Source organism: Apteryx rowi, unplaced genomic scaffold (assembly GCF_003343035.1).
Source record: "Apteryx rowi isolate R43461 unplaced genomic scaffold, aptRow1 scaffold_455, whole genome shotgun sequence".
NCBI lineage: Eukaryota > Metazoa > Chordata > Aves > Apterygiformes > Apterygidae > Apteryx > Apteryx rowi.
The window spans coordinates 41,982-67,577 of record NW_020450711.1 but is presented as its reverse complement, the minus strand read 5'-3'; the positions used below and the strand labels follow the sequence as shown (position 1 = coordinate 67,577).

At 38.7% G+C, this 25,596-nt stretch overlaps 1 protein-coding gene across 1 annotated transcript in view; it reads left to right on the top strand.

The window, feature by feature from the left end:
• The window catches only part of LOC112971768 (amyloid-beta A4 protein-like), a gene marked incomplete at its 3' end in the record, with an annotated part of 111,469 nt that overhangs the window by 47,821 nt on the left and 38,052 nt on the right, over positions 1 to 25,596 (top strand). Inside the window, exons 3-4 of the mRNA XM_026077489.1 lie at positions 15,211 to 15,323; positions 16,805 to 16,998. Of these exons, the coding sequence (XP_025933274.1) occupies positions 15,211 to 15,323; positions 16,805 to 16,998 (307 nt within the window). The remainder of the gene's footprint in view (positions 1 to 15,210; positions 15,324 to 16,804; positions 16,999 to 25,596) is intronic.

Genomic DNA, 25,596 nt, shown 5'->3' with positions numbered 1-25,596 from the left:
CTATTACATATGAGCAGTTGGCTATGTACAATTACTGTTATCTGGTCTGTTACAACAGAATCAATTTACAGCAGTTTTTTTGTACATTATCAGAGGTAAAGCTCTTAAGAAAAAATGTATTCTCAAATAGCATGGGCTCTGCTGAGGCCAGCTAATTTAGATAAGGGACTGGAAAAGAGGGAGAATGCCTTTGGTGATGAGTACTTTGAGGTGCTACCACTTTCCCTTCCTCCCCCTCTCCTCTTCCAACAAAAAGTTTGCCAGGTGGCTCTGAGGTTGCTAATTGACCAAAAATTGTGTTGCTGTCAACTACATGTTAACTGGGAAGATGTACTCATGGTGTCTCCATTGTATTGTTTTGGCCTATGCACCACACTAGGTGATGGGGACTAACTCATGCCAAAGCCTTCCTCCTGGAAGTTAGTTATTGATGTAAGGATACATTCTTGGGACACTGCCTAGAACTACAGCTTTTTTGGTGTTGTTTTGTTGTTGTTGTTGTTTTTAGCAGTTACCCATTATTCTCTGAATATTTCTGTTTAAGAGTTGATGAATGCGGCTGGAGATGAAAAGGGTTAAAATAGCACCTCTGGAGAAAACCTCTGCTGAAGAACTCACTGATGCTGCCTCTCATTTGGCAAAACTCATTTTTTGAAGTATTTCTGCTTGAAGCGAAGTACTTGTTTTGCTGAACTGGGGTGGGGCTTCAGTTAACTTGCTCTTTTCTCTGACATAGGAGGTTCAGATTTGTGAATGGGAAGACCATGCTGCAAGAAGTACTTGAGCACGTTGCCTGCTCCAGCAGACTTCTCTGAGGGGGGCTCACCTTGAACCTCTTCTGCCTGCAAGACAGCCATGATCTGAACCCTTGGTTAAACAATGGAGTCCAAACAATATGGTTAAGGAGAGGTTTTTACTAGGACTGTCTGTACAAAATTCTTATCTGAATAAATAAATTCTGCTTAGGTGAATTTTTCTCGTTAGCAGTTTGAATTCAAAAGCAAATGAGCAAAAACCTGCTGTCCCGTTTTGTCAGTCCTGGCCTGAGTGTGTTATGAGTTTCTTTACAAGGCATCTCCTCTGCTGTACTTGAACAGGAGCACTCAGAGAGATGATCAGCTTCTGGGGCAGTTCAAACATAGGCATTGTTGTGGGAAGAGGAAGCAACACCAGAACAGATGTTGTAGCGTACCATTTTGGGCATTTTCTCCATCTTTTTTTACCGGACAACACAGCTAGTTSTTAGCTGGAATACTGTCTTGAACGCCCAATATTGGAAGAAGTGTGTAGAGTAATACGAATTTTCATCTGYTTGTTTAAAAATTCTTGTTCCTGACTCTGAATACTAACATGTCCTATAAAGGTGTCTCCTTCCTGGTGTCATGCATAACGCTATCCAAATGGAATTTGGGTTCTTCTGAGTACTGCATTGTGGCCAACTTACCTTTCTCTGCATGTATAAACTCAAAAAACATGTTTCAGCTCATCTTAGTGACTTTTATTCTGTCAAATGTGTGTATAAAAATATATAGTGTACTGACTTTGAGTTCTTTAATATCATTCTTGTCTTGTCTTGCATGCTTGGGACAGATGCTTTTTCCTCTTCATTTTTTTTTCAATAACGTAGTTCTGCTAGACGCTTCCGACCAGGGGCAAAAATCTGCAAAGGATTTAATTCTAAAAAATAAGTTTTTATAGACCTTCTCAGATGCATTAAAGAATGTTCCATACCAGTGGTTAGTCTTGATTTATTCAATCCAATTTCTGTTATCTGTGCTGTAGGTCTACAATATGATATATTTACTGTTCTTGTTCAGTTTACTGTCTTTCCTTACTGTTGCTCATCTTGCTCTGAAGTCCATTTACTCTTTTGATTTTTTTATCTGTTGATGTGATTGATAAAAGGTATTTGACATGAAATTTCACATTCTGAAACTGTGGATTAAATTAAGTGACTAGGAAGTGTTTCTGAAGACAAAGTCTATGTAAATAATAAATATTATTTTGTCATGTTGCCCTCAGTATTTGCATGTAACATAGTGTTTTATTATTAATCCTTAAGGGCAGGGTAAGGTTCTTGAGAGACCATGATCTTCCATGGTAATCCTGACTTGGTTTCTGTCCACGATGACTCATGAATGTACAATGAACAGAAAATAAATAAAATGGATCAGAATTAATCACTTAGGAAAATATGACTATCTTCTACCAACTGTTGAAAACTGCAACTATGTTCACTGCGTTTAAATCTTGCAAGTGAGAGCTGAAGAGGAACATTTTTGTCATAAGGTAGATTTTCTTATATAGAAATTGTTGGCTTTTACCCAGTGCTGAAAGTATGCTACACTAATGTCTGAATACTTGTGTGTTCTGATGTAAGGATCAGTAATGRTGCAGAGCTTTTGCCTTTTAGTTAATCAGAGCAACTCAGCCTATCAGTAATAGCAGACGGTCATTACTCTCAGATCCCATCGATCAAGTGGCGCATGTAAAAAGAGTTCGATCTTAGTGAACAGAATCTTGTACCCTGTCAGCATGGTAATGGTCTTAGAAGCCAGAAATTGTATTTACRTCTTTTAAAACTATTTTGAAATTTCTGGAGCTGGTCCACCATGTACAAACATAAAAGTTCCTGTGCCTCATAGGACAGGTGATTCATCTAATCTAATGCACTCTCTTTCTCATTAGCCAGCCGAAGGTGATGCAAGAAACCTTGGTGTTGCCTATATATAAGCAAGGTTGCCTATATATAGGTAGGTTGCCTATTTCATGAACAGGAGACTTGAGCATGTGATGTTGACAAAATGGCTCCTTTGTTTTTTTCTATCAATAAAGTTGACTCAGCCATCACTTACCCTTGTTCAGGATAAATAACAGAGAAACAAGCTATCCAGTTCATCCTGAGTGATGATACAGAGTATACTAAGGTGATGATGAACTAAAGAAGGCACCACTCTCTTAATGATACTGTAGTTTGCAATGACTTCAAAAAGCCAAACAGTAGATCACTGTGCTTGCCTTAGGATGCATGTATTTTTTCATGTATTTGTTCCAAAGAGTGCAAGATAATCACTTCTTRTGGCTGCACTTAACTTGACTAGATGTTTTGAAGGACAGTGTGATTGAAATGAAGTCAGAGATTGTTGCAGCAGTGTGGGGGGAGGTGGAGAGGAGTAAGGGACAGCTAGAATCACAGGGTCACTCAGGTTTGAAGGGACCACTGGAGGCCTCAAGTCCAACCTCCTGCTCAAAGCAGGGTTGATACTGAATTCAGACCAGGTTGCTCAGGGCTTGGTCCAGTCTGGTCTTGAAAAGCTTCAAGGACAGAGATTCTACAACCTCTGGGAAGCTTTTTCCAATGCTTAATTATCTTTGTGGTTTTTGGTTTTTTTCTTAATTCTTTCTCTTTCTTCCAAGCTGTCTTATCCTAGTAGCCTTGTAGGTGAATTACCAGATCATASTGCTGTGCCATACTTACTGCAAGATGAGTAAGGGCTTTGCTCTGTGTAGATCAAAAACACATTTTGGCAGATAGTTGTTAATCTGTTTTTCCATAAACTTTGCTAAGCCTGAATGTGGTTGCTTTTTTTTTTTTTTCCTTTTTCTCTAATCACTGATAATAAAGTCCACTGCCCACAGGCAGTAACAATTTGAATGCAAGTTTGGTCTCAGCAAATAGAATATTCTGGACACAGCAATATTATGGAAAGTGATTGCTTAGGCTGTTAATAATTAGAAAGGTGCTTCTTGCTAAATTGATCTTCAGCTGCTGCTTATGGAATTATTTATTCACTCATCAGAACCTTTGCACAAGATGGCATTGCAGAAACAATTACAGCCTGACTTGATTTTATGTTCTTTGCCGGAAGAGAGGGGGTGAACAAGAGCAGAACTAAACTACTGCTAAAGTAAAAAGAGAATCTTAATTTTGTACTGAAACATGTAGTAGGAAGGTATTCTAGAAGTAGATTAATGAAAGAAAACAAACAAAACTGAATTAATTCTTACTGCTGTAAATACTTCTGTATTTGAAATCTGATTTATTTCTCACAGGAGCACTGGCATTTGAAATAGTTTTTTGGTGACCAAAACTTAAAAATTGAATGTAAGACTTTAATTTTTTCCTCCTATCTATGTGCTTATGGTCATTACTCCCTGTAGACATCTGTGAGTAGAGGGGCCTTCTCTAGCTTTACACCTACTATGAGATGCTTTAGCCCAATCACTAAGAATAGTCCATGAGAAGCATCTCAGCATATAATAATGCAAAGCACAGTGAGATTGCTGGTCCCAGCTGTACTGAATTGTTTTCAAGCATCCTGATCTTTCAGGAGTGTCTGGTTGTGCAATCTTACTGTTTGACTGGTGTCTTTAGCAAGCCACTAGTGCTAATAAATAATGTATTAGTAAATGAATTAATCCAATTGCTTGTTAGGGTACGTTGTTTCCAATTTAGAACCCCCTTTTCTAGGAAATCTTAAGTAATGATGTGCATTAAGGGTCACTTCAGTGGGAGTGGAGGCATGAAATTTTAGGCTGCTCGGAGATTTGCACTTACAAATCTTGCTGCAAAACATGTCTGCTGCCTGCTGTGAGTGAAGGAGCACAAACAGTAACAAACCAAGGTTCGGCTTGTTGTGCATCTCAGCAGCAGCMCAATGTGTTGTTTATAGCTAGTGTTAAAATTCATGCATTCAGTACCATTTTATAAAGTGTTGTCTGTTCCGAAATTCAGCCATATTATTGCTTGCAAAAATCTGAAGGCAGCAGGGGGAAAAAGAAGACTTACAAATATATAATTTYTTCAGGTTTAGAATATATCCATTTTTGAGAAATATCACTAAGTTTTATTTGGTATTTAGATTTAAATAAACCCAAGAGCATTAAAATGGGTCCTGCAGCATCAATCATTTTTATTTATCCAATCATGGTATGCAATTTTGTAATTATTTCTCAAAAGGTTCTTAGAGATGTTCTTTTCTTAAGTTGCTAGCTTTTGTTCCCTTAAATAAAGCTTGTTTTTTCAAAAATAACATGGAATCTTATGGAATCTTATGGAATACAAAGAAGAGTGACTGTTGCCTTGAGTAAGCCTGGGAAAGTTTAACATGAGTTTACTGCAATGCATAAATTGTTTAACACACAGATTGAAAACAGTCTAAACTGAACAAGGGGAGTTCCTCTTTATTTGTTGTCTAGCTAGTCCTGACTGGCTATTAAGAAAGGTCGACAGATGGGAAACTCCATTAGGGTGCAAGAAAGAGCCCAGAAGAGGTCTGGCACACACACACTTGAAGCTAAAACACTAGTATAAGCTAACGAGTATTTTGCTAGGTGAAGGGATGCGCGTTGGTCCTGCATCGTAACAACGTAAGCAGATTGCCCCTCCTCAACTTTTCCTCATCTTTCTTCTTTCAGTGTTACTGTTGCCAAAGGTTACTTTGCCCCAGCACCTGCCTCTCCAGCTTTTCTCTCGAGTTTAAGGGCATGGGAGAGGCATGCAGCTCCCCGGCTCGTTGCAGAGGCAGGCATTCGAGAACCAGCCAGTGGAAAGTGCTACTGGGTGGCATCCAGCACTGCGCTGCTGGCTTCAGTCACCTGACGTGGGAGCAGGGGCACTTGTCTAGTGTGACTTGTGAGCCACCTTAGCTGGCTTCCCAAGGAGCAACTTCTTCTGCAGGGTTTTTGGGTGGGCGTTTTTTGGTGCTTGATTCATGCCATGCTCCATTAGTGAATGTCCCGCCTGGTGGTGATGTGAGCGGAAGCGTAAAGAGCTCATCAGTAATCCAAGAGAGGCAGAATTGTGAGAGGAGTTAAGAACATGAGCGCAAGGAATAAAAGGAATCTCAGACAAGTTAGAAGATTACAAGGTAGGAAGCAATTAATATTTTGAGGCAAAAAAAAAAAAAATCACAGACTTGTTCTTTATACAGAAAAGAGCCTGAATAGGATGAAAAGAAGGGTTTTCAGTAAAATAATATCCCACCTGAGGAATTTCTTAGTATCCCTGAATTTTCCTATTACCAATATCCCAACACTGGACAGATGATTCTGGTGAGAAGACTGTTTCTGCTGCATACCAGCTACCTTTGTCTGTCCTGAAGCACATCCTTTCGTGAGGTGAGAGATGGCCCTTCACCAAGAAGAGGTATAACCTCCCTATAAGTGAGACCAGGGCAGCATTTCCATTTCTTCCTCTTGAGCTTTCCTGGGTAAGCAAGTCCAGATACTGTTGGGTTTTGACCCTTAGAAAATGGGTTCTGGGAAAGAGTGCCCCTTTTATATGAGGAGGGGTGGGGAGGAAGGTTGTTTCAGCAAGTTCCTCAAATAGTGTTTGGTTTCCATAGTGGTATACCTTATATCTTACCAGGTTGAATCAGCTTTTTTTTTTTTTTTTTTTTTTTTTTTTTTTTTTTTACAAGGTTAATAACTTTGAGATCCTGAGACATCCTCGATGATGGCTTTTATTAGCTAGGCACTGAGAAAGGAAGTGGATGCGGAGTACAAAAGGCCTTAATATTTGATGAATTTAAACACTGGGTGATGGAGAATTGCTCTGTAGGTAGCACTCTCACAAAAAAGGGGAGAGGAATCCTACCTTGGCAAAAGAAGCTTTTCCAAAAATTTGGAGTCTTTCTCTGCTATGCTGTTCTGCTAGTAGGAGCTCTTCAGCAGACAAGGTAGGATTCAGGAATCCTTTCATTTCCTTTCCCTTTTCTTTCTTGCTCCCCGCCCCTCCACCCCCTGCACATTGTATTTCACTCTATAAGAGAAGTACTTGACAGGGATGTGTGTGCTCTAGTGTAGAAGAAAAAGACTTCTAACTGTTTGAAGGAGAAGAAATATTTACAAAGAAAATGGTCCAGATTTCTATGATTTTGTCTTCTGTGGGAACTCTCAGGGACAATCGCATGTCCCTTGCACTTCCTTTCTGGGCTGAGGTGGTCAATGATTTGAGGAATAACGTTTCTGTTTCTTTTGCTGAAGCTTGCTGTAAAATGCTACATATAGGCATGATGCTTTTCAAACAGAATGACAGCAAGCATATAACTGCATGTTCCAGATGGTACTGTGCAAACAAACTGAGTGTGTACATACTTTTTTGTGGAATGAAAGTGCTATCATCTTTGAAAGTACCCCTGTCCTATTTCCCTCCTGATTTTTCTAGTAATTTGGTTGTGGCCCAGGGTACTTCAAATAGTACTCACCCTCCCAGGATTCTGCTTGGGGGGGGGAATCGTTACAAAATCTTATTAAATCTTCACAAAATGGTGTCCTTCAGCCTTTCAGGTTTCAAAACTGTTCCTTAGATATTTCTGTATCTCTTTTCAAGATTTTTCCTTTCTGTGAATTCTATTGACTCTTTCCTGTAGAGAAAGAGGTTTCCAATAAATTCTTTGGTTATTCTGTCCTCCTGGTTGAGGAATCCAGTAGTTCCCTCCATTATGCTGTAGGCAGAATCAAACAGACTTTTCCAACTTGTCTTGGTTCCCAGCGGTTCTCAGCTTTTTATCTCAGCTTTTTATTGGCCTCTGTTTTTATCTCACTGCAGAAGATCTGTTTTAGCTAGACATACTACCTTCAGCCTAGGACGGGACCTTTTTTAYGCTGTTTCTAGTAAGCTTTCAATCCACATTGTGCTTCACCAATCCTTGAGAGCAATTGACTGTGTCCTATCACAGATAATGTCAGACAGGACTACTGTGGTACTGGAATGATTGCATCCTCAGAAGGCAACAAGGAAAAGAAAAAGTCTGTTGGGACTGCAGATGGGAGGGAAACAATAAGTGAATTAAGTATGTTGCGGGAGGAAGTGAAAAGACTTTTCTTTGCACAGCATCACATGGGAGCTCTGTGGCTGAGGCAGGGTGGAGTCCACCTATGCAGTGACATGTCTAGATTTTCTTTGTTATTCCTGCAGTTTCCTAGCTCACTGTTTTCAGGAAAATAAGCAGGGTTATATAGTGGAGGGCAAAGGCTATGTCTGCAACAAATAGTACCTGGCAGAAGCTTTGAAGATGTATAATCAGCGCAGTGAGGAATTGGAAAGAAGAGCAACTCAGTCCTGACAGTTCTCAATTTCTGGAGCTTGACTTTGCAACCAGCTTTTGGGTCTGTTGCTTAATTAATCACATTTGAGAGACTGCACTTTGATTTGTGGTGCTGGGCTTCTGTCACAATACAAGAAAACTTGCTAGTCTGAATGTTTGGTCCCTGGAGAAAGCAAACAGAAGGAAACATTCAGATAACCGCATGATCTTGGCTGCTGGTCGTATTGATAGAAGTCCTGAGGAGGTGTGTTCTATTTTTGTGGGCGTTTTAGAGAGGTAGGGGAGGAGGAAGATTCACAACACCTGCCATAAACCATGATACCAGTATCAGGAACAGACATTGGCACAGTTCTGTTATGTGGCATTGATGAGCAAGAGAGGGACATGAGAGGCGTCTTTATTCCCAGAAGGATTTTCCTTGAAGATGGGAAAGAGAAGCAGAAGAAAGAATAGAGAAGTAAATGGACTTAATGCTTCAATAAACCATTGAAGTGCTACAGACTTTTAAGGAATGTTTTTACAGCTTGTCTATAAAGATGACAGAGAATGTAATGATGCATATTTGAATCATTTTGCATGTAAACAAATGCATCTGGTATTGGTGTGTGAAATCTGAATGATATTTGCACTCTGTCTGAAAAGAAAGTAAATTTTATTAGAAAATGCAGTCAGGCAAAAAAGTAGCAAAGTGAGCAGAAATTCTATTGATGTCTGCGATCGAAGAGTTGGAGGAAGGTTTGAGAATAACCCTTGTTTTACACGGTTCTGTAAGAGAATTTTATGAAAGTGAGGACATAAACAGTTTGTGTGCTCAATGGACCCTAACAATAAAACAAATTAAGATGCACCCATTTTAGCTGAGATGATCTTTTGGCTATTTTCCATTTCTTGCCTTCTCTGATTTATTTCATCTTAATGAATATTTACAGTCTTACTGATTTAGCTCATTATTTCATTTGAACAAATATTCTATAATGGTCTGTGCTTGAAGAATTTTAGTCCTTAGACTCCAAAATTTTATAAGAGGTATTTGGACTTTCAAAAAAAAAATCACAGTAGAACATCTGATATACACATAACATACCAAGAGGTCCTAGTTTTTATATTTATATAGATGTTTGTGGTCAGTGAATTCATTACAGTGGGTTTTATTTTGCTTTTGTTCTTAGGTCTGCAGTATGGTCATATATTGTATGCCATTACAGTGTAATGTTTCACAAACATTATAGTGTTTGTGAAAATTACATTCATTGTCATGACTTTTCAAAATTGCTGTAACAGCATCCGGACACTAAGGTATAGTACAGCCCGAACTGCCAGTTTTGAATCTAATCAAGCACTTTGCTCATCAGAAGTTATTTTTTGTTCCCTGATAATGTGAGAAATGTTGCAGATGGTAAAGATAGTTTACTTAAGAGATGTCACATTGGGTGAATTTGTTGCTGTATACGTTAAATAACAAAACAACAGCAAAACACTTCTTAGTAGGTATACTGTCTTTTTCAAATTTGATCTAAAGCAAGAATACAGAAATAGGCAAGGACTTCTTTGGAGCAGGATTTTTTTGTTTTGTTTTTGTTTTGTAGCAGCAAGTACTTTCTTTTACGCTGTGGCAATATGTTTTGGGGAGAATCATTGAGTGGCCTTATTTTTAGATGCTTAAAAAATAGTGGCTGACTTTTCTCAAAAACAATATAAAACTTGATATAGCTATGGCAAACAAATTGTTGGAACTCTATGAGGGGAAAAAAGCAGTCATACAGAAGGTGTTAATTGGGTCCCTGTTGGTTTTAGCAGAGTCTCCAAAAGACTGCATAGCTGTGGCTGTTCTAACCGCGTGCTCTGGAGGTGGCATAACAAGTTTTGTTGTCAATTCTGCTTCTGCCATTCAGATTTGGGTCTGCATTGCTGTCAATTTGCCATGTTATGGATATTTTATTGAAAAATATCCAATAAGTTACAGATAAAATGGTGGAGTGGGGACAGTTTTCTTACAGGCTGTTTTTTTGGGAGAAGTTTTCTAGGCAGGAGTTAAGTCTGTAACTCATCAGAAAAGTGTAAATGATCCAAGCAATTGGAGCAGAGGAAGTGTTTTATCAGCATCACATTGCCTTTCTGTTGGCTCATGCTGGATTTTATGAAAAGGCCGTCTAATTTCTCCCTTCGTATCGGTCAATGTGTTGGTTATTTCTCGGATGGGACTGAAGTGATGAGATCAGTCCAGCAGCCCGGCCCCAAGCCACCCGTGACATAAACACTTTATTTTATTAACGGTTTTAGTGCTGCCAAAGCAAACGGCAGTTCTCTGCCACACGGTTTTGCGGGATGTTGAGCAGCAGAGAAGCCCCTGGTGGTTGCCTGGACTGCAAGTGAATGAGGCGTATTGCAGTGCACCACTGTCAGTCCGTACCTCTGTCCAGATAGTCTGAAAGAAGGTTAAAACCCTGTGTTTCAGATGGTGTCAAGAGAGATGGTTCCTATCCTTTAAAACTTACAAGGTTGTGGTGTGGTGAAGTATATAATTTGTAAGCTCTTTAACAACTTTTGCTTTTGTTAGTGACTACAAGGGAGCTTGTGTTTTAAACATTGTTTACTCTAAATTTTTAAAAGTACCTGGAGAAGGAAATATTGTAGGATGGTATTTGCTACCCTACTGGATGCTGGTATTAATATTGGTAGTCCTTCATCGGTAAAAGTGTAGGTAAAAATTATCATTCACATATTTTTACATGGAATTTTACACGCTTCCTAAACACTACTGCTTTTGGAACTCCATTTAAAATTAAATTTGAAATTGGAGAAATCTGTGAAGTCATTGTTTATTATAGTAAATAGTATATGCTATTGCTTGATACAATCTATGTGAAGCCATAGGAAAAAGACACATTCCCCTAAAAGTTTTCAAACACGTAAGACTGAAGTACTTAAATCATTTTAGCAAGGCCTTGTTCTCATCACTGGCGCTAAAAATTAAGCCTTATAAAATTCTTTACTGTGCCGAGTCCTAGTGTTTCAGCATTTGTGATGTATTCTCATTCAAAATTTAGCACAAGCTTTGATTCAAAGAGATACTCTGAATATAATTTGAACTTTTTTTTTGGGGGGGGGGGGATGTCAGGATCCTTACTATTTGCTAGCCAGTGTTTGGCTTTGTAACAGATTCTGTTTTATTACCTTTATCATCTTATCTTTACACTCTTCTTTGTTACATTGGATGATTCCCCACATCCAATCTATTTTATGCAGTGGATGGAAAACCTGCTGATCAGAACCATGCATCTCACAGAGTATAGTATTTTTGTTATGAATTATTTTGCCTTGATATTATATCTGCCTCCCAAACTGGTAGGACAGTCATCCTCTTAGAAGTGTGCTCACTTGCTGAGCCTTTCTCTTCCTAGAGAAGATTTAAAAGACTCTGTGATCAAATGCCTTGACTATAATCTTAATTCTTTTATTAGTGGTTGAGTCTTAATGCTCTTAGTCCTTGCTGTACAGAGAAACGTATTTCTGAATCGAACTTCTGAGCATACAGCCCAAAGTCTCCTGTTGTTCCAAGAATATTTTTCAGAGACTAGGATATGCTTGACTGGAGTAAAATTATTTAGTAGTAAAATGTGGCATCATAATCTCTGGCAAAACTGTCCTTGAAAAATGTGAATTGCTACCCCATTGTGATACAACAGGATATGATGATATGAAGAAGTCCAGTATAAATGTAATGGAAATTTTGGAATCATAAGAGGTTACTAATATTAGGGAAAAAATAGATTTGTTAGAATAAAACTGTGACTTGCTTGCTGTGATCTGCATTCCAATGGCATTTATAACTTAAATGCAAACAGTGAATACAGCAGCTTAAATGTTGCTGTTAAAATACATATGTTTGAGTTAGTTAGGAACAAGCAACTTAATTTTAAAAGCAGAGAATTGTCAGTCTTCAGCTAAATGAATTGTAGGCACAGGATTTATTTTACATGGTATCTTTACACGATCTTGGCCCAGAATTCCCTGTCAAGGTTGTTTTCTGCAGAACTGTCAGCAGTCCACCAACCAGAGCAGTCTGTTTTTGTTCAGACCTTCACTGCAAAAACGAGTGAACAGCTATTGAAAAATAAGTAGTTTTACTTGGGTTATTTGAGGGAGCTTGGAGATTTATAAGCTCATCAAGACAAATTGTGTGCAGTCATATTTTATCATTAAAGTACCTGAGCAGACAACAAATGTACAGGTAGAATCACAATGCAAGAGACTTGAAGAGGGTACAAAAGTTTAGGAAAAAGTGATAAATGTAAGTCTGGTGGTGGTAATACCAACCCATACCATACTATAGTATGGATTCAGATCCAGCATAAATTTTGCAAGCATTTCTGTTGGTGGCGGTCCCAGTTTAGCCGTCTCTTGCCCCCTGTCGGCTGCCTGTGCCCGATCCCTGTGCAGCTGCGCAAGCACTTGTGCCAGCCCTGCACGCCCGGGGAGGCAGTGCAGGGGCATGAATAAAGCATAAGGAATAAGGAGGGAAGGGGCAGAGGCGAGGAAGACTTGAGGCCGCTGCCAGGGGAAACGCTCATCCGACTTCAGAATGAAATAGGTTTGTGCCTTGTAAGCATGAAGAAGAGAGGGATGAGCTGATATCTAGCTATATCTGATGCAAAAGTAATTTTGAAGTTGAATTATATTTTGCAATCCCAGGACTTGACAGTGAAAATTAAGACCAGTGCTGGTTTGGGATACTCAAGCAGTTAGAAATATGTTAAGATTCACAGTCAACTTAGTCAAGGCTTGTATTGCTATTTTCCCTTCCTACTGTTGTCCCTTAGTAGGACTAAAACTACTATAACAGAAGGAGAAAACCGTTTCTCTTAGGGTTTTTTGAGTTTACTCTTGCACTTGATGTAAATCTGGGGTAATTCCAGTAGGACTTCAGGCAACAGCAAGGAAAAGAGAAATATTGCAGGTTTTTTTCTTACTTGTAGAACCCATACACATCTGCCCTTTGCCTCTTGAGCAGGCACAGTACTTCTCACTTTTCACTCTTGTGTATCACACCCGTATAGCCTGTGGGTTATGTGTTAACAAAGGCAAAACTAGCCTCCAAGTGCTGTGATTCAGCAGCATTAAAAGTTAAATGTGTATTAGTGATACAGGTAGAAGCTTATCCACAAACTGAGTGTGTTTAAAGGGCTTCTTTCTGATAAGTTTGTGTTTTCAGTGAGTAGTCCAGGCAGAATAAATGTTTGAGTTGTCAACTGAATAATAACAAGAGTAAAAGAAATGAAAAAAGTTTCTAGGGCATGATCTCAGGTTGTACACATGACTGTATGCATAGCTTTAAAAATCAAGTCTTGTTGGAGTAAAATTAACTTCATGGTGTCTGCCAATTTTACTGTTTTTTTTTTTTTTGATTTTATAGAAATGTTTGCCATAAAGACTGCTCTGAATGTTTTTTTGGCTGCTCAGGCATGCAGAGTATAACAGCAGTTCTTTATGAACTGTTGTATCTTATGAGAGCAAAGTAGACATACTCTGTTAGTCTTCAGCAAAACACTTACCGTGCTTGCTTAATGTTTAGGTACTAAATTGAAATATTAGTTGAGTGACTTTGGGTATGGGGGGGTGGTTCCCCGCAAAGATAAATACAGCTAAAAACAAGGTGCAAATTAATTCAAATTTCATTGGAAGATTTGGGTGTGATACCACTGGGAGTAGAGAGTTTGGTAACAGAAGCTGTAGATTTGTGAGTTACCAGAATGTGTTTCAACTCATTGCTGTTGCAAGTTTATTTTGAACACCTCTATAAGGAGTTTCTGTTAATAATTTGCACGCATTAGTGTGTGTCATGCAAGGGTAATAAAATCCCTTTTTTCCTAGTAAATTAACTGACTGGCTCTTAAAGACTTGCAATCAGACACATTGAAATATAGCAAGGAAATTCATGCGAAAATACACATATCTATAGCAAAGGTATATACATAGATTTTTCTGAACTGTGGTCCATGTAATGCACTGGGTGTTGCTTACTTTTAAAGCAAGCTTCTTAGCTGTAAGTCTCAAGGGCCACTTCATTAGCTCCCTGAGATGACCCTCTGCTGAACAATRAACTTGTAGCTGTCTCATTTGATTCATTAGCTCATTATTATATCCATGCAATCATTAGGCCATTTTGGTTTGTTCATTTAGAACGTGGGCTGTAATTTTTTGGAGATTGCAGGCAAATCTGCTTCAGCGATCTGATAATTTATGCCAGCTGAGTTATGTGCTTTCACAAGCCAGTGTTTGTTCAGTATGTCAACTTCTTGCAAGTTTTCCATAAATTTTCCTTAAAAAAAAAAAGGAAAGAAAGAATGATTGAAGGTGTTTTAGGTTGTTGGATTGCAATGCCAGAGTTATTCATAAATGTGTAAGTTTTTGTCTTACTGCTAAAGAGAGCACAATTTCTTCGGCGAGTTGCTTCCTCAATAGCGGGGTATTTTTGCCCCTTCAATCTGCTACCCAGATCTGATACTGAGGTGATCCGTGAGTCATCATCTTCTGTCRTTTCTGAGCTCCACTTGCCTTCTCAGTTAACCTGAATTCCTCTGGCTAATGAAATGGGATTGCAATAAAGAGTCTTCATCAACAAAAATAACTAACTACGCAGACTGTGGAGCTGTTAGCACTGTAATTGAGGAGAATCGCTCTAGAATGGTTTGAAACAATGTGTTAGTGTCAGATTTTCAGGACTGGACTGGAAAAACTATGAATATTTCAAAACGCTTCAAATCCCCCTCCCAGCCACCACACCGATACAAAAGCAGAGCATAATGGTTCCTCCCCACTCCCTGGGCTGCCCCTTCCAGGAACAGCATCACCACAACTCCTGACTTAATGTTGCAGCACAAAGGTTGTCTTCGATGGGTCCTGCACATTTCAGATTAGGTACATAGAAGTTATCAAGCTAGACTAGACTAAAGTTCTCATAATCTTACTCTGAAAAAAGACAGGAACTACTTCCAATGTCTGAATGACACAGTAGTGAAAGCACCATGCAGAAACTGTCCTATTCTTTACAAATTGGTCCCTGTCACTCATTCATGAGAGTTGGCCTACACATAGTTAAACGTTTAAAAGGACAAGGTACTGGAAGCAAAATTAACATTTTTGTATCACTTTCTTTCAGTGGGTGAGTTTGTGAGTGATGCCCTTCTGGTACCAGATAAGTGCAAGTTCCTTCACCAGGAAAGGATGGATGTGTGTGAAACTCACCTGCACTGGCATACGGTTGCTAAAGAGGTACTTTAATCTATCTTAAATTTTTCTGTCTTCCTTTTTTAGCATTGTATCACTATTCTGAGGATGAGCTCAAGTTCATCCATGACATGGGAGAAAATAAAAAGGATGCAGCAGTAGTTATGTATGTTTAAGTGAATGGAGTTTTGTTAATGCTTAATAAGGAAAGAAATAGGAATTGCTCTTCTGAGCCCATCAGGTTTCATTAATGGATATTTAATGCTGACCCTTGAACCTATTTTATATCAATCATTACATACCCACCCCCCCTTGTTTTCTACCTCCTCTAGCTTCCTACTTTAAGCCTGCTCTGGAAATGTTCATTGATAATGCCTGGGCTTTGTCTTTTTCATTATCATTATTATGTTTGCTAGTATGCCAAGTGCTCCATAGAGATAAATGTGCCTCAAAGGATGCAGTATGTGAAATTCAGCACAGAAGAAAGAGGACTGATAAGACATAAGACTAGACAAGGACAACTTGTAGTCAAACACAGAATTTTTACAATTCATCAGTACTTTATTGAAAACAGAAATAAATCTAATGTTATAATTGCTAATATATTTTGGGCATTTTCATCCTTGTAAAGAGAGACTGTAAGAGTAAAAACAGAAATGAGCTTCGAGAAGATTTCTGTTTGTCATTTTGTTTGGAACCTCTTAGCTTGTATGTTATCTCACCTTCTAGGTTTGAAATAGAAATTTGCTTACCAATATTTTTACATTTTCAATTCCTGCTTGAATTGTACAGTTGCCACTCAAAGGAAAAATAACTGTTTACAGCAGCAGTCTTGCATGCAGGCAAATTCTAGTCCTTGCAAACTTGAAATGGCATGAGCAACAGCCTAGAGCAGCATTGCTGTATGTCATTGAACTATTTTCTTTTTTTTCACCTGTCCTACGTTACTGCATCTTTAAGGTATTAGTGCCACCTCTTAGTTACGCATGTCTGATGGTTTTCCTAACAAAGCTAGAAGGTATTGTTGGCACAGATGTTAGACCTCAGTATGTCAGATATTTTACATGTAAATGTCTCTTACAATAAAATCTTCAATAGCATTAATACATCAGTAGGACAAATAATCATTCTGCCTCAGAGTTTTCTGTTTTATGAGGCAGAGCCTGTGAGGATTTTAGACAAGAGGATACAGAGTTGTCAAGTGTATGAGAGGAGGCAAGTCCTTCTCTACAGGAAAAAACTAAAGGGTAGGAAGGAAGAGCTTGTTGCCTGCAGTGGTTATGTAGGGACCTACATAAAGTGCAAGGACCTATGTACAGGTAGGGAGTTATGTACAGTGCAAGTAGTGAGTGAACATTTGGACCACTCTAAATGACGTTTAGTTAGTCAAAAATGCAGGGATCATGCACGACACCAACTTCCTACTGCCGTACACAGCCCTTTACATTTTGTTGAGGACTGCGAGGTCTTGAGGTCCAGCTTCCTCCCTGACAATATTGTTACCATTCTCTGTTTCTTTTCTGTAGTCCTGTAGCGAGAAGAGTATGAATCTGCACGACTATGGTATGCTGCTGCCCTGTGGCATCGACAAGTTTCGCGGTGTGGAGTTTGTTTGCTGCCCGTTAGCAGAGGAAAGCGACAATCTTGATTCAGCTGATGCTGAAGATGATGATTCAGATGTCTGGTGGGGAGGAGCGGATGCAGACTATGCAGATGGAAGGTAAGAGTGGATTTTCTTCCTTAAACTTCTTAAAGTTGCTAAAAATCTGTCTGAAAAAATGCAGCGTGGAAGAATGACTCCTCCTTATAAGTGAACTTCCTGATTTAAACAGTTACAATGGTGGAAAACTCCAATGTACTGAATTTTTTTAATCTGCTTTATTAAAACTTATTAATATAGTTATTGCATTTTATATGCTTGATGTTTTTTCAGTGAGAATCAAAGTATATCTCCTTGTTGTATTTATAACAAAAATGCTAAAATACATAACTTTTTAACAACTAAATGACAAACACTGTTCCATAAGATGCTTTGTGCAGTCTGGGGGTATTGCAGCAGGTATTTAGCCAGCATGACTGTTGGAGGTTTTGAAATGACTTCATTTATGATAGGCATTAGCTGTGTACCCTTATTATTGTAAGAATATTTTCTTCTGCTAACAATTTCTGAATGTGACCTGAAATGTGGCATTAAAGAAAGTCAGTGAATGTCTAGCTATTGATGATAAGTTTTATTAATATACCTTACTCGTTCTACAGTTAAGATGGAGTATGGAGGTTTCCTTTGCAAGACAGCAGTAGGTCAGAAAACAACTTATTTATACCATACATTACTCTTCAGTGTTCCTTATGTATGTGGGCTAATTTTAAACCAAACTTGGGTTACGACTGTGTTACAACAAAGTGGTCCAGCACCATCAAGGCCTTTTCATACCGATTTCTTGAATGCATTAGTGGGGGGTTGTGAGAGTACAGTTTTATGTCCTAGCAACTGTATTCAAACCACTGTTTTAAGATAGCTTTCTTCATAAAACTAAGATCTAGGTTCAAATTCTGTATGTGCTCTGTAGACTTTCATCACTTCATACTGTGCTAAAAAGGTTAGAGAATGCAGTGTTTCTGCTTCTTAGGTGATGGTACTGCATTTTTTTTCAAATAACATACAAAATCCAAAACTTGGGGCAGATTAGAAATGAACCATGGAAATGATTAGGGACCAAATGAAGTGAATAACGTGGAAAAGTTAATAGTTCTGAAATGTGTAATTTTAGGCTTTATTAACAACCAAGATGGGGACAAGTTCTTGGAACAGTGTAGAGATGAAGGGCAGAGACTGAATTGCTGTAATTTGATGCAACAAGATGACACTAAGAAAATGAAAAATTAGAAGGCATTTCACGATAGGCATCTAAATCTCTCCTGACAAAGAATTAGAAAGTGTTGTAGGGAAGGGTTCTATATGAATAATGGAATGAATTAAATAAACTAAACTAAAGGTCTTCTATTGTAATTCCCAGTTCTCTCTCATAAGTGGAAGATTGAATGGTCTTGGCTGTTTGATGTAAGAAACCTGCATCAGGAGATGTTGTATCTTCTACCTTGATGTATTTAAGCTTTTTTTCCTGACTTGTACTTCCAACAGTTGTCAAAGTATAGCAATTTATAACTCTTTCAGTGAAATTTGTAAACTAGGCTATGGACTGTTGCAGTGTCACTTCTTTATATTTGGTTTAGTCTTAGGAAAAAATCTTCTCTTAGAATAAGAAGTGAGACATGAGTGCAGACTTTGTACTAATAGAGACAAATTTGCTTTTTTTTCCTTTGCAGTTTTCCCTTTTCATATATCTGCTCAAAGACTCCTAAAATATTTTAAATAAAAGAGCTTCATAATAGTGCATACGAAGTAGTTAAGTTTTGTTTATAAGACAGATATCACATTTATTTCTGGGTTGTTCACGTTTGTCACTGAACATTTGATTTATAGTTCTCATCCATTTTGTTCCTCATAAAGCAGTTTAATATCCAAAAAGATCAGTTCAAGAATAACTTCAGAAATGTATCCTCTAGGAGTAGGAGCTGGAATTGCATTTGAATCAATTTCTGAAGTTCCAGGCAAATACAGATGGGAGTTTTTTTCCTTCCATAGAAGTGCTTACAAAAAGTGTGAAAGGATCCTTTTGTGGGGCACTTGTACTTCAAGGGCAGATGAAGAGCCAAGCACTCTGTAATTCTTTCACACTGACTCATTCCTATCTCTTGCTGCCTCTTCAGCTTCCCAGCAGCATTTAAACCTTGTGTACTGGAGCCAGAAATACTCTTGAAACTTAATAATATATTTAAAAAAAAAGTATCAATTACTCATGCAACAGTAGGTGGTAGTTCAAAGTGTGTGTGTATGTGTATATCTACATATATATATACACACACACACATATTTTCATGCATATATGCATGTACATTTGTGTGTATATAAATAGATATTTATATATGTCTTAGTCCTAAGCTGGTTGTGAGGGAGGAAAGAGTAGAACGGAAGTGAAAAGTACAGTGATACTTTCCTAACGCTTTTATGCTATTAAAGCAGTTCTGTTGGAAGTGTTTACTTAAGTCTACATTTTTTCACCATAAATGGGTAATCTTACACTTACAATGTTTGTTTCATCTTGAAGCCTTCCAAAGAGTTTAAAATCCCTTTGTATAGAGGTACATTAGTGTGACACACTATAAAAGGAAGAGAAGGTGCTGGTATCTCTTACATTAATTAATGCTCACCCCACTTTTCAGTAGCTTCAAACTGTCTGAAGCAAAATCCTGTGTCAGAAACTTTGGATTCTTGATAAAGCCCCTCTTTTGGCAGGGAGGGGATAAATCAGCTGGATAAAGTATTCATGAAAAAGTACTCACTCATGAATCATTATAGCTTTTAATTTAGTCAGATCAAGTGAACACAATTTGTCACTGTCTTCCTGTGACAGTTATTTACGGTGTAATGTATGTGTTTTAAAAAAAAAAACTTTTGGTGTGGATTTCAAAGACAGGGCATATAGTCATTCTAGGAAACGCTTGTTTGGCTTGTGGCTTGCTTTTCTGGTCACTGCTACAAGTACTACAAAATAATATTGTCCATACAAAGATAGCAAAATTAGAGGACACTAGCGAGTCCTTTCAGAGAAGTACTTTATGCTATTACTTTATCATGGGCTTATGTCTGGAATTCCTTAGCATTTCTATTGCAGCAGTGATTATGTTGATTCCCTCCTCTCCCCATTTCCACCCATAAGCCAGGCTGCCCCTAGCTAGTGCCTTCCTTGGGCAGAGGAGCCTCCAGAAGGCTGGCTACTTCACACCCTGTTTCTGTAAAACTAGAACTGAAAATGTTGAGCACAGAAACCCTTAGCAAAAAAATTCAGTCTGCCGGTGGTGTCATCACGACTTTGTTACGAGGCATGCCTGAGTGTCTGGGGCGGAGGGGAGCAGGTATGGCATTAGAAGAATGGTAGCCAAAGCCTCAGCTCTGTGCTGACAGCCATGGTGGGGTGAGGGGAATCTGTAATTTTCACAGCTTCCTTCCTCTTGGCAAGAGCGAAAGAGGACAGCTCTGCTTCATTAAGGACCTGGTGACGTCAGCTCTGGAAATACAGTCGAATAAAATACTTTTGACTACTTTAAGAAGCTTACGTCAAAGTGAAGATGATGTATTTGAGATAGAGGTGCCAACCTGAAAAGCAAATGATTATATCCTCGTTTCTCAAAATTACTTTAGTGACAGAACAGAAGCCAATAAATGTAGATGATAGGTTTTAAAATAACTTTGTAGCTCAGACTATTCAGATCTGGATTTGAATATACTTGCTTTTATGATTCTGAATGCTTAGAGGAATCTCTGTTTCAGTCGTTTATTTTGTACATGCCCTTTTCCAGCCTGTCTTGTATTTTTACTCCCAACAGCTGCCTCTGGAGCATTGTGTTTTTCTTTGCAGCTTGGGGTTGGGTTTTTTTGTTTGTTTGTTTTTGGTTTATGCCCAGCAGAATGCAAAGCTAAGCGGCACGTTGCATCATCTCTCCAGCAGTGTCTGTTGGTGCCATTAGAGGGTGTGGAGAGGCGTTTTGTGCTGCCGTTTTGTCACAGACTGACGTTGTTCTTGCTGGGACTCTGACCGCCCCATGGGTCTGGCCGTAAAAGGAAGTGAGTTGCCCCACGGTGTTGCTTATTATTGGAAGTACTTGGGAAAAGGAGGGAGCTTGTATTTCCTTGAAGGATGTGACATATCCCCTTTTGTTAATGAGGGCAAGAAGCAGGATCTACCTATGCTGTTGAATTTTGAAATGTCATGTTATGCTTGTCCTGAAATAGCCTGTAATTCTGACTAAGAGATCAAGAGCATTTTCTGCTGTGCCATTCTTTGCAGTTATCCACACTTTAATTAAAAATTGCTTTGAAGACTGCCCAAGGGACAGCCAGATGTACCTGCTGGCTTTCAGTACGGCTTCAGAGTTCCCTGTTTCTAGCTACAGTTCAGTCAAATAACCTAAAAGCTCTGACTGCCCTTGAGACTCAACACAGCTTCGTGGTTCCCTGCCCGTGTCTGGATGCTTAAGTGAGAGGCTTTGGCATTCCTGRTATCCAGGGCTGAACATCTTTAGGAGCAGTGGTCACGCTGGAAATTTCCAGCCTTTCTCTGTCTATGTGTCTCTTATGTGCCTCTTCTCTACAATAAGTAATCCACAGTGGTGTAGTCCACTTACTTTGTTCTGAAAATTAGGCACCTGTAAAATAAAAGTAAAATAAGAATTTGTGCTATAGACTGGTAAACATGTTGTACTGTGGTTTTGCAACCCTGTACCAGCCTGAGCTTAAGGCGTGTTCATCTCCCAGATGTTGCAGAAGAAACAGTTACAGTGCTATTCATCCTTTTGACTCTATAAAGATCTTTTTTGTGCTAGTGGTAGACACCTTGGAAAACTCTTCTTAATTGCCTCCTTCAACTGTAATCCAAAAATATCATGAAAGGCTTTTAAAATTTCTGATATTTTTTCCTAATGGTGAAAGCAGCATAATACTATGTGCCTGTTATGTTGAATTACTTCCAGGTGAGATCCTGTGCTTCTAGTTATCAATTTTGTGTTACCATTTGGGGGGTGGGGAATCACAGAGATCAGACAGAGCTGCTTTTTTGAGTAATCGCTTTATAAAGATTCTCACACTTGAGATGAGAAACCATACTTTTCCTTTTTTTCTTTCAGTGTCTAGCTCTTTTTATGTCTTTGTCTTAAGTGGTACAAAGATGCCAACACACATTTGTTTTACCTAATTTATTCATTTCATAAGTGTCTAGAAGTTAACCTCAACATCAACTCAGTTATAATCAAAATTCCCTAGTGTTGTCATTAAATCATGGTGTCACAAGCTGTATTTAAATTGGCCATGGTCATATAGTGCCCTGACTTAATGTAACACCACACTAAGTCCTCATGGTATGTTAGACTACTGCCTTGACATAAACTAGGCAGGCTAAATAGAGAGGCAGTTTGGATGTCTGCCTGTGGCAAATATTTATGAAAAATACTTAAGTCTAAATAGTGACACATAGAAAGTAAAGTTAGTAGGTRAAAGGTGGTGGATATACAAAGTGTTTATAATAATTTATAAGGTCAGATTTTATGGATTTTAATCATTTTTCCACGTGGAAAATTCCCTTCTCTTTTGTAAGTGCAACTCTGACAGCTGCTGCTTAATTGCTTTTGTTTGGTTCTCTGCATAACAGAGCAGTGGGAGATCTAATACAGGCAAGAGGCATGGAGCTAGCGATGTTTTAGCTCAAGGTTGTGAATATGGTTAAAAGGCACAGTGCTACAAACAGTGTGGCAGTTCATTGCTGTTCTCTACACTCAAGCTGTTTATCTACAAGTCTATCCAAAGCATGAAAACCTCTTTTCCTTTTCTCCCCTTTACATCTTTTTCTAGGCCTCTGACCCTTCTTTTCCCCCTGCTTATCCTCCCCCTCCCCCTCGAAAAAGTGTTGGGAAATAGTGTGAAACAACAGCCTTTAGGGAACTGTTTGACCCAGGCATACTTTTGCCCATTGCATATTTGTTGATCAGGGAGATTGGAGCATTTCAGTTACTTTTTCCTTGATCTTCCTCATCTACAAGGCTGACCAGTACTTCAGTCTCTGGCATTTGAACTAAAGCTGGCAGAAACAAACACCATTCAAACACGGAGAAAAAAATTACTTGACAAAACTATAAGAACTGATGTTGTTGACGTGGGTTGCTTCCTCCCATTTGAAAGGGAGGTTTCTGTGTTGCTTCCTCAAAGAACTTCAGTGGACTTCAATTCCATAACATGTTTCTTGTCGGCAGTCAGCAGCTGTATAGTGTTTATTTGAATATATCTACACAGAAAGACAGGATTCTGATACTTGCATTAAACCAGTGTTGTGACTGTGTTGAAACTAGAGTGGTAGAGTAATCATGAGATTGGAAAGTGCTGCATGCTGGACGAAGAGCCCTGAAGGTTGTCTGGATATCAAGAATTGTCGGTGGAAAAATATGGCAGCTTTCTGACCAGGCAGGCAGGACTTTTTGAGATTCGACTTCATAAATCCTTAACCTCTACCTGATACTTGTATTTAGTATGTTGGGAAATTTTCTTTCTTGTCCGTTCTTCCTTTCTTCTCCTTCTTTCTCCTGTTATATCCGGTTCTTGTTAACATGGTCTCGCAACATTTAGTCAGTAATCTGTGGCTCAATTAGAAGGCCTGCTCTGAGCCCAAAAGATTAGCCTTAAGAAGGCAGAAATAGGATATTTGCACTCCTTTTGAAGGTTTTGCTATTCTAAAGCTAAAAAGTGTTGTCAAGAAAAAGGAAGGTGCTGAGTCTAAATACTTCACTGGAAACAGTCACTAGAGGAGAGAAAAGAAATCACATTTTGTCTCTGAAGAATGTTCATCTGTGTTCAAGGCAACAAGGCGTAAGCCATCCTGTTACTGATGTTAAACAGCAATGAAACTTCTTTGAAGTAATTTTTTTTTATTAAATTGGAAGGTCAGTTTCTAAAATGTCAGTGAGAAATCCCCCGATGGAATCTCCTAAATGATTCTTTTAATAAAAAATAAATAATAATAAAAAAAACCTCACCACCAACCAACCCCTTTTCCCCCAAACACTTGAGCCAGTAAAGCTGAACCAGCCCTGAAGCTAGACGAAAGGGCTGTATTGGAGCTTTTGACTTGGAAGTAGGAAATGACAAGTTTTCCACTTTTTCCATACAGTGCAGATGGAGTTGTATACAGTTTATATCCCTGACAGTATAAGGAAAACTGAAATTCATTGCCAGTAGTGGTATGCCTGGTGCAGTAGTTCAGGATATGCTTTGTGGGGAGCTCAGGAGCAGGGGGATGCAGCCAGAGGCAGTCCTCATCAGCTGTCCTAATGTGAATTGTTCCCGATTGTGAGTCAGTGCCCTAAAGTGAATACTAGGGAATATAAAGCTGTTTTCTTGCTTATTTCTTGTTTGTTTTCTTTTTCTCTGAAGTTTACCATCAGTATAGATTAACACCAATTACTGAAATAGATGAATATTGCGCTATAAAATAGTCTATCACTAGAGCTGTGCTTTAGATAAACTGAGTTCATTTGTGGGGGGATGGCATGAAGGTGTTCCAAGTTTTGCAAAATAATATTTCATCTAATAGGTTGGAGGTTCATATCTTCTTGATGCTTGTATTAGAACTGTTAGAACAGTCTAAAACATGTCTTAAGTTGCCATTTGTTTTAACAAAGATTTTATTAATGATACAGCTTATCACAGAACTTGTGTGGGTTTTTTAAGTTTTTTAATGGTAAAACTTAATTTGCTTTTCTTCATAATTTTAACTAAGCCAGCATCAGTTTACAGGCATAATATTACTGTGTATCTTGACTATCTCTTGCTATTACCGTATTTCACATTTTTACATTAATTGGGCTTGTCTCTCATGCAGGCTATTTTTTAATGTTTAGACTTGGGTAGTGCACAATAGATTTTTAATAGATATTTTGTCCTTTTTCACATGGAGGTTGTTAAAATAGAATTCAGAAAGCACAGAAATACAGGAGTGTTAATGACTGTAGAAAAACTGATAGTCTTGTGTTGGATTTCTTAGAACAAGTAAAGTTAGAATGGAATTGATGAAACAGCATATTGCTTTAGGAGGTAATTACAGCAGTGCTGAGCTGGCAAATCCAATCACCCCTCGAGTATAAAGCATTAACTGAAGTGATGGACGAGGCTATGGGTAGAATGAATTAGTCTAATTGAGGAAGTGATGAGTAGGAAATAGCCAAGCTTTCATGACCCCTTACGGAAGCAGTTTGCTAGCTATGCAGATCACCTATATGACTTAAGTGAATGTTGAGCCCTTTCCAGGCAGTTAAAGGCATAAAACTTGCACATTTAATGGATGACTGATTTGCAGAGAAGAGTTACATTTTTATGACATCAAAAAAACAGAGCCATCAGTTGCAGAGTTTTCCCTAAGTAATATGCAGAAAATTTATGAGTAAAAATTTGAGGTCCTCACTTGTAGAGACTGAAATGGTGACTGAGATGGTGGAGTTCAGRATCCTGCGAGGAGGAAGCAGGGCACTAAGCAGGATTGCAACCCTGGAGTTCAGGAGAGCAAACTTTGGCCTCTTCAGGGACCTACTTGGAGGAATCCCATGGGTTAGGGCCCTAGAAGGAAGGGGCGTTCAAGAGAGCTGGTTATTACTCAAACGTCACTTCCTCCAGGCTCAAGAGCAGTGCATCCCTATGAGTAGGAAGTCAAGCAAAGGA